A 12,652-nucleotide genomic window follows, 5' to 3' on the forward strand; every position below is an offset into this window, starting at 1 on the left:
ATAAATTCAAAGCTTTCGAATCTCATTTCTATCAATTATTGGTTTGCTATTTGGAAAATGATTCACATTCACTGAGTCTCAGTTTCCTTTAGTGTGAGAGGGAGATACTATCCAGTCCCCAAAATGGATGCAATATCTAAATGCGAAAATATACGAAGTGCCACAGACGGTGATGACTACTGTCTCTGGCATAAAGCAGATGCATAATTGATATTAGTTTAATTCCTCCATGACTATTATGTTCAGACCCAGTTTATTCATTGACCATTTAGACTCCTGTCTCTTTAGTCAATTACAGTTCCAGTAAACCTCTATTGGTAATTTTCAAAACTAGAGTAGTTATTCTAAACCACTGTCTTCAGACATCTTTGATGGCTACCCTCTGTGTAAATGATGGAGTCTAAGGTGATCAGGGTCATTCACAATCAGGAAAAATCAGCCTGTACAACTCCTCCCTTGCCCCCTCCAATATTTCCTATGCATAAGACACCCTGGGTTGGGAATGTTTTAGGAACTCAAATATTTTCCATGATGATTCTCCATTTTCATTTTTCACCTTATGATAAGCTACTCAATGTCAAGTTTAAGTATCATCTGTTACTCCCTTCCAGACACACACAATGGTTTTCTCTCTGCATTCATAACCATCTGTTTGTAGAAGACATACGGCAATTATCTGTAATTTGATTAGTTGGAAACATGTATCTCTGTTAATTAGTGTGTCACTCATTGAGCTCAGAGAATATATCTTATTCACTTTTGCGTTTTCTTATTTGTATGCTCAAAGAAGATGAAGAGTGTGGAATACGCTAAAATCTCCTGGTGACTTTAAAAAGAAAATCTGTGTTTTCCTCTGACTCTGTGAGTAAGAAGTGATGTCTGTAGTGGTCTCCCTCAGCATGACTACCTTAAACCACACTGGTGTTAGCCACAGAGTCTTCTGCTTGCTGGGCATCCCCCGCCTTGGGGACCAGCACGTGTGGATTTCCATCCCCTTCTTCATTCCCTATGCCATCGCCCTGCTTGGGAACAGTCTGCTCATCTGCATTATCCTCATGAAGCGCAGCCTCCATGAGCCCATGTACCTCTTCCTCTGGATGCTGGCCGAGCAGACCTTGTCCTCTCCACGTGCACGGCACCTCAGGTCTTAGCCATCTTCCGGTTTCATTCCAGGGAGATCTCCCTGGATCGCTGCATCACTCGGATCTTTTTTCTTCTCTTTCACTGTCATCTCTGAATCAGGGATCTTGCTGGTGATGGCATTTGACCACCACATTGCCATATGCTACCCACTGAGATACACCACTATTGTTACATACACGCTGATTGGGAAAACTGGTGTTACCATCTTTCTAAGAAGTTATTGTGCAGTTTTCTCCTTAGTATTTCTTTTGAAAAGATTGACTTTCTGCCAAAATAGTATAATTCCACGCAACTTTTGTGAACACAGTGGCTTGGCCAAATATGCTGGTAATGATGTTCAAGTGAATATCTGGTATGGACTCTGTGGTAATGTCAACAGTGGTCTTAGATGTCCTGATAATTTTTGTTTCCTATGTGCTGTTTCTCCATGCTGTCTACCACATGCCTTCCCAAGATGTACATCACAAAGCTCTCAACATGTGTGTCTCCCACGTCTGCATCATCATCCTCTTTTTTGGGCCTGGAATCTTCACAACCCTCACTCAGAGGTTTGGACGCCACATTCCACCTCATATCCACATCTTGTTGGCTAATGTCTGCATTCTGGCTCCACCTATGCTGAATCCCATCATTTATGGGATCAAGACCAAGCAAATCCTGGAGCAGGTGGTTCATACCGTTTTTCCCAAAGCAGAAATAACTTTGGAGGAGGAACAGAGTCTTCAGCATCTCTAGCTATCAATGGTGGGTGACAAGGGTCAGCTGAAATATTAAGAAATAGCACAGCAAATTTTACCTCTGGAAGAAAATTTATCAGTGAGTTCCCAGGAGTTGTATCTTCTATTGGCAAAACAATCTCAGAAAGCTTTGTAATGTCTGACTGGGCAAACTACATCCTGCAAAGAACCTGAGATTCTTTTCCTGGAGTCGTGTGTCTCTTTTAACACTAACCTGATAATTGAAAATAGATCAATAAGAACGGTATTCTGGCCCAGAAATTTGCTCAACTCTTCTTAACTGAGTTTCTCAATCTCTGAGACATCTTGTGATATCTGAACAATCACATAGAAATCTCTGTTCCTTTATGTGCTTCATTCTAAGTAAATGACATTCTTTTATCTAGAATGGCTCAGTGGCTCCTAAAGTTTGCAGTTATTTCTATTATTTTATAGTTTATATCCTACCATCTTGTGTATCTGTTTTAGGAGAGTGGAAATGAATTGTGTGATGCATATGTTGCAGATTAACACTTGAGAAAACTGAGGCTAATCACTCGTGCTGGGAAAAGACTTATGTGGTTTCTGATGGGGTGGCATCTGCTGGGAGAATGCTGAGGAAGGGGAACTCCCCCAGTCTCTGTGTCAGGGCATGTTCTTCAATGATCTCTTCAGCAGAGCATCCAAGGCCTTTGCTGTCCTGATTCCTGGCCTCTTTTATTTTTTTTTAAATACCTTCATTGTGGTATGGTTCCTATACAGTAAACTATACATATTTCAAATGTACAATTTGATGAATTTTGAAAGATGTATATACCAATAAAACAACTACCACAATAAGATAGCTAACATTTCTATCACTCCCCAAGAGGTGCAATTTTCAAATTCCCAATTTATCCCTTCCCACCCCTCTTACCCTCTGTTAGCCGTAAGTTTGTTCTCTATATCTGTGAGTATATTTCTGTTTTGCAGACAAGTTCATTTGTGTCCTTTTATTATATTCCACATATAAATGATATCCTATGGCATTTTTCTTTATCTTTCTACTTCACTTAGAATTATCATCTCCAGGACCATCCATGTTGCTGCTGCAAATGGCATTATATTATTCTTTTTAATGGCCGAGTAGTATTCCAATGTATGTATACACCACAACTTCTTTTTCCAGTTATCTACCAGTGGACATTTAGGTTGTTTCCATGTCTGGGCTATTGTAAATAGTGCTGCTATGAACATTGGGTGCATGTATCTTTTCAAATTAGAGTTCCCTCTGGCTATATGCCCAGGAGTGGGATTGCTCCATCATAGGGTAAGTCTATTTTTAGTTTTTTAAGGAACCTCCATACTGTTTTTCATAATGGGTGCACCAAATTATATTCTCACCAACAGTGTAGAAGGGTTCCCTTTTCTCCTCACCCTCTCCAGCATTTATTATTTGTGGACTTTTTAATGATGGCCATTCTGACTGGTATGAGGTGATACCTCATTGCAGTTTTGATTTGCATTTCTCTAATAATTAGTAATGTTGAGCATCTTTTCATGTGCTTGTTGGCCATCTGGATGTCTTCTTGGAGAGATGTCTATTTAGGTCTTCTGCTCATTTTTTGATTGGGTTGCTTTTTTTTTTTTTGATATTAAGATGTATGAGCTGTTTGTATATTTTGGAATTTAGTCCCTTGTCGGTCACATCATTTGCAAATATTCTCTTCCATTCTGTAGGTTGTCTTTTCATTTTGTTGATGGTATCCTTGACTTTGCAAAAGCTGTTAAGTTTAATTGGATCTCATTTGTTTATTTTTGGTTTTATCTCTATTACCTTGGTAGACTGCACTAGGAAAACATCACTACAATTTATATCAGAAAATGTTTTGCCTAAGTTCTCCGCTACAAGGTTTATGATGTCTGCTCTTATGTTTAATACTTTAAGGTATTTTGAGGATTTTTGTGTGTGTGGTGTGAGGGTGTGTTCTAATTTCGTTGATTTACATGCAGCTGTCCAGCTTTCCAAACACCACTTGTTGAAGACACTGTTTTTTCTCCATTGTATATTCTTGCCTCCTTTGTCAAAGATTATTTGACCATATGTGTGTGGGTTTATTTCTGGGCTATTCTGTTTCATTGATCCGTATGTCTGTTTTGTGCCAGTACCATGCTGTTTTGAATACTGTAGCCCTGCAGTATTGCCTGGCATTTATAAGAGGTGTTCCTCCACCTTCATTCTTTTTCTTCAGTATTTCTTTGGCACATCTGGGTCTTCTGTGATTCCATATAAATATTTGGATGGATTATTCTAATTCTGTGAAAAATATCCTGGGTAATTTGAAAGGGCTCACATTAAAACTGTAGATTGTTTTGGGCAGTGTGGTCATTTTAACAGTTTTAATTCTTCCAATCCAAGAGCATGGGATTATCTTTGCATTTCTTTAAATCATCTTTAATTTTCCTTATCAGTGTTTTATAATTTTCTGCATATGTATCTTTCACCTCCTTGTTCAGGTTTATTCCTAAGTTTTTTTTTAATGTGATTTTAAAAGCAATTTTTTTTTTCTTTTCTGACATTTCTTTGTTAGTGTGAAGAAATGCAACTGATTTCTGTATGTTAATCTTGTATCCTACTATTGCCAAATTCTTTTATCAGGTCTAATGGTTTTTCTGTGAAGCCTTTAAAGTTTTCTATATATAGCAATATGTCATCAGCATATAGTGACAGTTTTACATCTTCTCCTCCAATTTGCATTCCTTTTACTTCTTTTTCTTATCTGATTGCTATGACTAGGACTTCCAATCCTATGTTGAATAGAAGTGGTGAGAATGGGCATTCTTGTCTTGTTCCTGATTTTAGTGGGAAGGCTTTCAACTTTTCACCATTGAGTATTATGTTGGCTATGGGTTTATTATAAATAGCTTTTATTGTGTTGAGATATTTTCTCTCTATATCCACTTTGGTAAGAGTTTTTATTATAAATGGGTGTTGAATTTTATCAAATGCTTTTTCTGCATCAATTGAAATGATTGTATGACTTTTGTCCTTTCTTTTGTTGATGTAGTGTAGCATATTGATTGATTTGCATATTTTGAACCAACCTTGTGTCTCTAGGATGAACCCAGATTGATCATAGTGTATGATCTTTTTTATGTGTTGTTGGATTCTGTTTGCTAATATTTTGTTGAGAATTTTTGCATCTACATTCCTCAAAGATATTGGTTTGTAATTTTCTTTTTTGGTAGTGTCTTTGTCTGGTTTCGGTATCAGGGTGATGGTGACTTCATAGGATGAGTTTGGGAGTGTCCCTTCCTCTTCAGTTTTTTGGAAGAGTTTGAGAAGGATTGGCATAAGTTCTTCTTTGTATGTTTTGTAGAATTCTCCTGGGAAGCCATCTGGTCTGGAACATTTCTTTACAAGGAAGTTCTTTTTATTATTGATTCTATTTCACTTCTAGTGATTGGTCTGTTTAAATTATCTCTTTCTTTTTTATTCAGTTTTGGTGGACTGCATGTTTCTAGAAACTTGTCCATTTCTTCTAGGTTTTCAATTTGTCGCCATATAATTGTTTATAGTGAGAGTAGTATTTTAAAAACAAGTTAGAGCCCCAGGTATGTTCATTGCTATTTTTGTTTCACTGATTCATTTATCAGAGTCAAGGAGAACAAAAGCTCTTTTATTCTCTCCCTGAATCATTACTTCATACTGATAGCTCTCTAATTCCAATGCAAAATCACAGGGTTGGCATTTGGTAAAATTCAAGATCCACTCAGAATAAAAATTCTCAGCAACTATGAATAGAGGTGAACTTCCTTAACCTGATAAATAGCACCCCTGTAAAATCAACCAGTAACATTGTATTCAAATGTGAAATTAAACACTTTCCTAAAATCAGGAACAAGGCAAGGATACCTACTCTCACTACCTTTATTTAATATTATTTTAGAGGCCATAACCATTACAATAATGGAATAAAAACAAAAAAAGGTATTCAAGTTGTTAAAAAAGAAATATAATTGTATTTATTTGCAGATGACATTAAAAAGTATGTAGTGAATCCTAAGGAATCTACATAATAACCACCAGAACTAATACTTGAATTTATCCATGTCACAGAATATAATATAAATAAATTATATTCTTATATATAAGCATCAAGTAATCAGAAAATAAAATTAAGAATTATTTCATTTGCTATAGAATCAATGCCTCCATTAAATGTCTAAGAACGAGTTTATTTAACAAAAGAAATTCAGGGGATTCATACAGATAGCTACAAAATGTCACTGAAAAAAATTAAAGCAGACCTAAGTAAGAGACGAGATGCTTCATGTTCAGGGACTGGAAGACTCAATATTATTAAGATTCCAGCTCTACCTAAAATGATCTATATATTCAGTGCAACCTCAATTGTATTTCTAGCAGTGTTTTTAGAAAGAGATTTATAAATTGATTTTAAAGTTTATACAGAAATGCAAAAAACCTAGAATATCTAAAGCAAACTGGAAAAGAAGAACAAAGTTAAAAAACTTACTCCACCAGAAATAAGTATTTACTATAAAGCTTCAGTAGTGTGGTACTAGCATAAAAAATAGACAAATACATTAATGAGATAGAATAGAATAGAAATCCCAGAAATGGAGACTGACTTACAGGGACATTTGGTTTTTCAACATAGTTGCCAAAACAATTCAATGAGTAATGGAAAGTCCAATTAAAAAATGATTCCAGGAAAACTGTATATCCATATGGAGACAAATATATCTCTACTCTTAACTCACACTATTCATAAAAATTAATTCAAGAATGACCATAAAACTTTTAGAAGGAAATAGAATATTTCTGTGACATGAGGGTAGTGAAAGATTTCTTATCAGATCACAAAAAGGAATAAACAAAACACATTTGTAAGTTAGATTCCATTAAAATAAAAGCTTCTCTCATCAAAACATATATTAAAGAAGAAAAAGTTAAAAAGTAAAAAAAAAAAAATGTTAAAAAAAGTAAAAAAGGCAAGCCTCAGGCCAAGAGAATATATTTATTGAATATGTATCTGACAAAAGACTTGTATCCAGGATATCTGAAACCTACAACACAATTATAAAGAGACAAAAACACACTAAATATGGGCAAACCATTAGAAAAGACACATCACTAAAGACTTGCAAATGGACAATAAGTAATCAATATTTATTGATCATTAAAGAAATGCAAATTAAAACATCAGTGAGATACCATTAGCCTCCTACTGCAATTGCTAAAACTATAAAGACAAATAACAAACACTGGGGAGGATGTGGAGCAGACAGAATTCTCATACCACGCTAGTGAGAGTATATAGCCACTTTGAGAGAAGTTTTGGCAGTTTCTTATGAAATTAAACTTATACTTTCTGTATGACGAAGCAATTCCAATCCCAGGTATTTTCCCAAAAGAAATTAAAACATATATCCATACAAAGTATCTTTGGCCTCTGTATTAGTCAGCATTCTCCGGGAAAATAGAACAAATAGGGTGTGTGTGTGTGTGTGTGTGTGTGTTTGTGTGTGTGTGTGTGTGTGTGTGTGTTTATCTACTTTAAAGAATTGGCTCACTGATTTGTGGAGATTGGCAAGTCCAGAACCTGCAAGGTAGACTTCAGGCTGGTGACCCAGGGAAGAGTTGATGTTGCAGCTCCCGTTTTCCTCTTCTTTGGGGAATTCTCTTAAGGCCTTCAACTGAGTAGATGAGGCCCACCCACGTTGTGAAGAGTAAACTACTTTGCTCAAAGAGTCTGATTTAAAGGTTAATCTCTTCTAGAAAGTAGTTTCACAGCAACATTTGACCAACTACCTGGGTCCCCTGGCCTAGGCAATTGGACTAGTAGATAGTATTAACCATCAGCCTCCATCAGTAAGGATGGATATTTTTCTACAATGAAAGTACAACTCATTAACAACAACAACAATAAACAAGTAAACATTTTTATCCAGCTCCTTTCTAAGTGGGAGGAGAGTTCTGAATCAGCTTCTAATAATATTTTGACTAGACTTCTGTGGTTTTATCATCATACACAGACACAAAGGTGCTTCTTAGACATAAAGCTGCTTCTCCTTTACAAATATGTGTGTACTAGTCCCTTGGACTAACTAAATAAAAATTAAAATTTAGGAACACAGTAAAAAGGAGGAGACCATTTTATCGGCAAGAGGAACTTTACTGAAGTAGGTTTCAGTGTAGGTTATTTGGTAGCCAAAGGAGAAGATAGTACAGAATGTTCTTCATAGTTGATCTTGGCTCACATACATAGTGTAAATAGATTTAGAAAAGACATTAAAGTCTTATTACCTAAATGTTTAAAATATCATTATTATGAATCCCATAGTTTAAATGACTTTAAACATATGGCATATATTTAATTTCACGTTTATCTAAACTTTGAAGGAATATATTATACTCAGATTAAAAATAATTTATGTTAATTTCAAATTACTTGTGCTGGCTGAAAATAGAATTAATATTTGCTGATTCCCATTCAAATGGAAACAGATATATTTGTGCTGTAATACAAACAATTTATTAATTGGCAAAAGCACATGTGCCCACCTGTCCAGGAATGATGTTGTGGGGAACAGAGTTGTATGGGCAGGGTTGGAAAGCCATAATGATGTGACCCAATTATATAGGTCAGAGAGGGTGTTGCTGAAAAGACAGCTCTATGTCTGCACTCCCTGGGGTAACAGTTGTCCCTGAGGGCTTCAGGCAAAGGCACAAAATCTCAGATCCCTGGTCCCCGTCACTCTTAAAGTCTTATTGCAACTAATTCCATTTTAGCTCATGAGAACGCCATATGAAACAAGTGAGTGCAATTGTGTTTCTGTGGGGTGAAATTGCAGCGGGGAAGACTTACTCCTGACTAGATGTGATGGGGCCTAACGCAGGCTGAAAATATTAGGAACTTTCTTTGGTGTGAAAGAGGCCCAATTGGAAAGAATAGAGCAGTTGTGTGCTGGAGCCATTTACAGATTCACAAAATATGAGATTGTGCAACTATGCATATTTCTTTCAGATTCCACACCCAGTGATATCATGTTAGTAGCTTGAAATAGGCCATGGTGGGGGTATATACAGCATAGAAATTGGCAAACACTATGAAACAGGCTTTGTTTTATTTTATTTTATTTATTTGTATGTACGTATCTTTGTGTGTATGTTATGTATATACACACACACATTATGTGTGTGTGTGTGTGTGTGTGTGTGTGTGTGTTTATATATAATATATATATTTTGCTGAGCCAGTTTACCAGCACAGCACTGGATCAGAGTCACAATTATGGAATGTTCCAGTAGAATAGAGAATTTGATAATGGAAGGGAGAGGGAGGGAGAAGTGGATGTGAAGAACTCTTTACCTCTTATTGTGCCATAGAGCACTAAGTACTTACAGGTAAAGTTCTACATTGGTCCCAAATCCTGACTACTGTAAACTTTTAAGGTATTTATTTAGGGGCTTATTCATTACTTCCTTGCCCTGATGTATCATCCACTGATGCAATAGTTGTTACTTGTTACTGGATTATTTTGTTAGGCAGTTTGAGGACTAAACACTATGTCTCAGTGTGCTAGGTTCTAGAAATGCACAAAGGAAAAAGATATCACACAAACCACAGAAAGTTCACAATCAATTGGGGAAATCATAGACAGCTAATTAGACATGCTTCTATTCATGAGATAGGTACTCTGATATTAGACTTCCTGTGAAAGCAAGGAAAAGAGTAGCTGAAGGGGAGATGTATCATGCAGGTGGTGAGAAGCACCCCGAATAGGGATAATTCTCTTAGCAGAACAAAGCAGGAAGATTGAGATGACTTCCTCAGGATGCTGAAGGCATCTGGATCAAAACTGTGAAAATCTTCATGAGGCACTTGAGAAGTTCCTTATCATTACGTTGGATTAGACGAGCAACCATTCTAGTACATGCAAGTTTACCTGTGAACCAGACCTTAGTTCCTGAGCTCCTTAGCTCTATTCTGTGCCTCCATAAGAAAAACTCTCTGTGCCACTCCTGCCTATTGGGATATCACACTACCTTCAAGAGTTACTTGGGGTATGTGCTTGTTCTTTAAAACTTCACAAATACAGAAAGCATTACATCTCTTGTGTTACTGTGTTTTATTTGTACAACTAAGATAGTAACTTAATTTTACTTTCTTTAGTTGTGCATGTCTATATTGTTTTTTCTGATTAAGATCTCATTTAGAGAACAAACTTCATCTTTTATATATAACATAGCTCACAGCACCTTCTGAACTGAATGTGATCAGGAAGGTGCCAAAGTGCTAATGATATCAAAGAAAATCTTTGAATGTGATCTGCATTTTTTTTTCTGTCTCTGCACATAAATGGTGGATTCCTAGTGGTTTTATCAGACATGGCTGCCTTAAACCACACTGGTGTTAGCCACACAGTCTTCCACTTACTGGGCATCCCTGGTCTAGAGGATCAGCATATGTGGATTTCCATCCCATTCTTCATTTCCTATACCATCGCCCTGCTTGGGAACAGTCTGCTCATCTGCATTATCCTCACGAAGCGCAGCCTCTGTGAGCCCATGTACCTCTTCCTCTGCATGCTGGCCGGAGCAGACCTTGTCCTCTCCACATGCACAGTACCTCAGACCCTGGCCATCTTCTGGCTCCGTGCTGGGGAGATCTCTCTTGATCGTTGCATCACTCAGGTATTCTTCCTCTCCTCCACCTTCATCTCTGAGTCAGGGATCTTGCTGGTGATGGCGTTTGACCGCTACATTGCCATATGCTACCCACTGAGATACACCACTATTCTTACACATGCACTGATCGGGAAAATTGGTGTGACTATCTTTTTGAGAAGTTATAGTACAATTTTGCCCATAGTATTTCTTCTGAAGAGACTAAATTTCTGCTGGAGTAACATCCTCCCAAACACGGCTTGTGAGCACATTGTCTTGGCCCATGTTTCCTGTGATGATATACGCGTAAACATTTGGTATGGTTTTTTTGTCCTAATGTCAACTTTGGTCATAGATGTTGTACTAATTTTTATTTCTTATGTGCTGATTCTCCGTGCTGTCTTCTGCATTCCAACCCGAGATGCTCGCCACAAAGCTCTCAATACATGTGGTGCCCATATCTGTGTCATCATCCTTTTCTATGCACCTGGCATCTTTTCAGTCCTCACTCAGAGATTTGGACATAACATCTCACCCCATATCCATGTCCTGCTGGCCATTGTCTATATTCTGGCTCCACCTATGCTGAATCCCATAATTTATGGGGTCAAGACCAAACAGATCAGGGACCAGGTGGTTCGTGTGTTCTTTAGAAAGCAGAAATAAATGTGATGATGGAAACTAACATTGTACTTTCTCAGTAATTCTCTCTGTGAGCTTTAGCACCAGTCTGCTATTCAGTTTTTTTTCTTGATCACTGATTATAAAGTTTTTCTTCTTTTTATGTCTAGTACTTTATAGTTTTATACTTACTATGCTAATAAAAAATCTGTAGAGGCTACGGACAGTGTTATCCTCTCTCAGAAGTGTTTGTTTTTTCTATCTTCTGTTACTCAGTTAAGGTGAGCAGCTGTTCACTTCACTCCAGTGAAGCTTTGGCCTGAGTCAAGGCCAGGTTTCAGTTTTAGTCACACTCAGTCTTTGTCTTCTATGCTCTTATTTCTAGGACAGAAGTATTCAGAGATTTAAACTAAGATCCTGAAAGACCCTTTTCTCCTCAGTCTTAGAAACTGTGGAAGATTCAGTTCTTCCTATGAGAGATCTCTTAACTTGGCCTCTTAGACTCAACTCTGCAGCTTCAGAAGATGAAAAATGACAGAAATGAGAGGTTAGAATATAGTTTAGTCAGCCCTCTCACACTGGTTGGTTTTTCTGTCTCAGGAGTCACAGGAATTCAGGAGATGTCTTACTGCCTTTTAGATCTCTTGGTTTAGCTCCCAGTACCTATGCAGCCACGATACTCAGCAGATGTCCCGTAGTTAAAAACAGCTATGCATTTGAGGCCTCCAAGTTTTGAAATTTTTACTGCAGTGCTGTATGGCTGCTAAAAGCTCTGCTGGCTTCTCTTTCCCCCAGGAGAAACTCCCTTCCCGGGACAAGATTGATCCTTAGCCCACGTCCAGAATCACCAAATAGCTGCTGGGGCAAGAAGTGGTTGGCAGCTTTCTTTTGGATGGTTCTCCGGGCTCTTGAAGTTTTATTTATCTTGTGTCTGTTACTTTCCTAGCTCTCTGATGGCTTAATAAATGATTTTTGCAATTTATTTATTTTTTTCTATTTGCCACAATGGAAACATTATCATGTTGTGTCCTAGTATATCATACTCAAAATAAAAATTTTAGAGACTAATTAACGCTTGCCTTGAGAGCATAAAAGTAACAAACCAATAACATTTTGACTGAAGAGAACAAATTTGTATGTCCTTGGGTCAATAAGATCTATTATTTCTACACTTTTCCTCTGAATACAAAAAAAAAAATGTCAGAAGCCTTTTTCATTATTCTTGGAGATTCATTTAATTTTGAATTTTAAAGATTTCCCCACTTGTGTTCATCTATATAATGCAAAATGGGGTCTTTTTTTTTTTTTTTTTTGAATCCTACCTAAATTGATAATATATACAAAATAAAGGGACCAGCTTACCTTGGTGTTTTTAAAGATTATGCTCCTGAACCTAATAAATGTTGACTCAGCTTTCTGTTTTTCTCTTGTGGTACATAATTCCCATTATACCAACAAGACAGAAGCATTACTTAGTTTCCTAATTATCTTGTATAGT

At 36.9% G+C, this 12,652-nt stretch overlaps 1 protein-coding gene and 1 pseudogene across 1 annotated transcript; both read left to right on the forward strand.

The window, feature by feature from the left end:
* The first annotated feature begins 899 nt into the window (after positions 1–899).
* Positions 900–1,878, forward strand: LOC102516810 (annotated as a pseudogene).
* An 8,376-nt stretch (positions 1,879–10,254) lies between these two features.
* LOC102514493 (olfactory receptor 52B4) lies at positions 10,255–11,199 on the forward strand. The gene has a single exon (XM_006173616.2). The coding sequence runs from the start codon at positions 10,255–10,257 to the stop codon at positions 11,197–11,199; it is 945 nt and encodes a 314-aa protein (XP_006173678.2).
* The last annotated feature ends 1,453 nt before the right edge of the window (positions 11,200–12,652 follow it).

This window comes from Camelus ferus, chromosome 10, assembly GCF_009834535.1.
Source record: "Camelus ferus isolate YT-003-E chromosome 10, BCGSAC_Cfer_1.0, whole genome shotgun sequence".
In the NCBI taxonomy this organism is placed as follows: Eukaryota; Metazoa; Chordata; class Mammalia; order Artiodactyla; family Camelidae; genus Camelus; species Camelus ferus.

Excerpts from the sequence above, each read along its gene's own strand:
- LOC102514493 (XM_006173616.2), top strand. The coding sequence starts at position 10,255 with ATGGCTGCCTTAAACCACACTGGTGTTAGCCACACAGTCTTCCACTTA.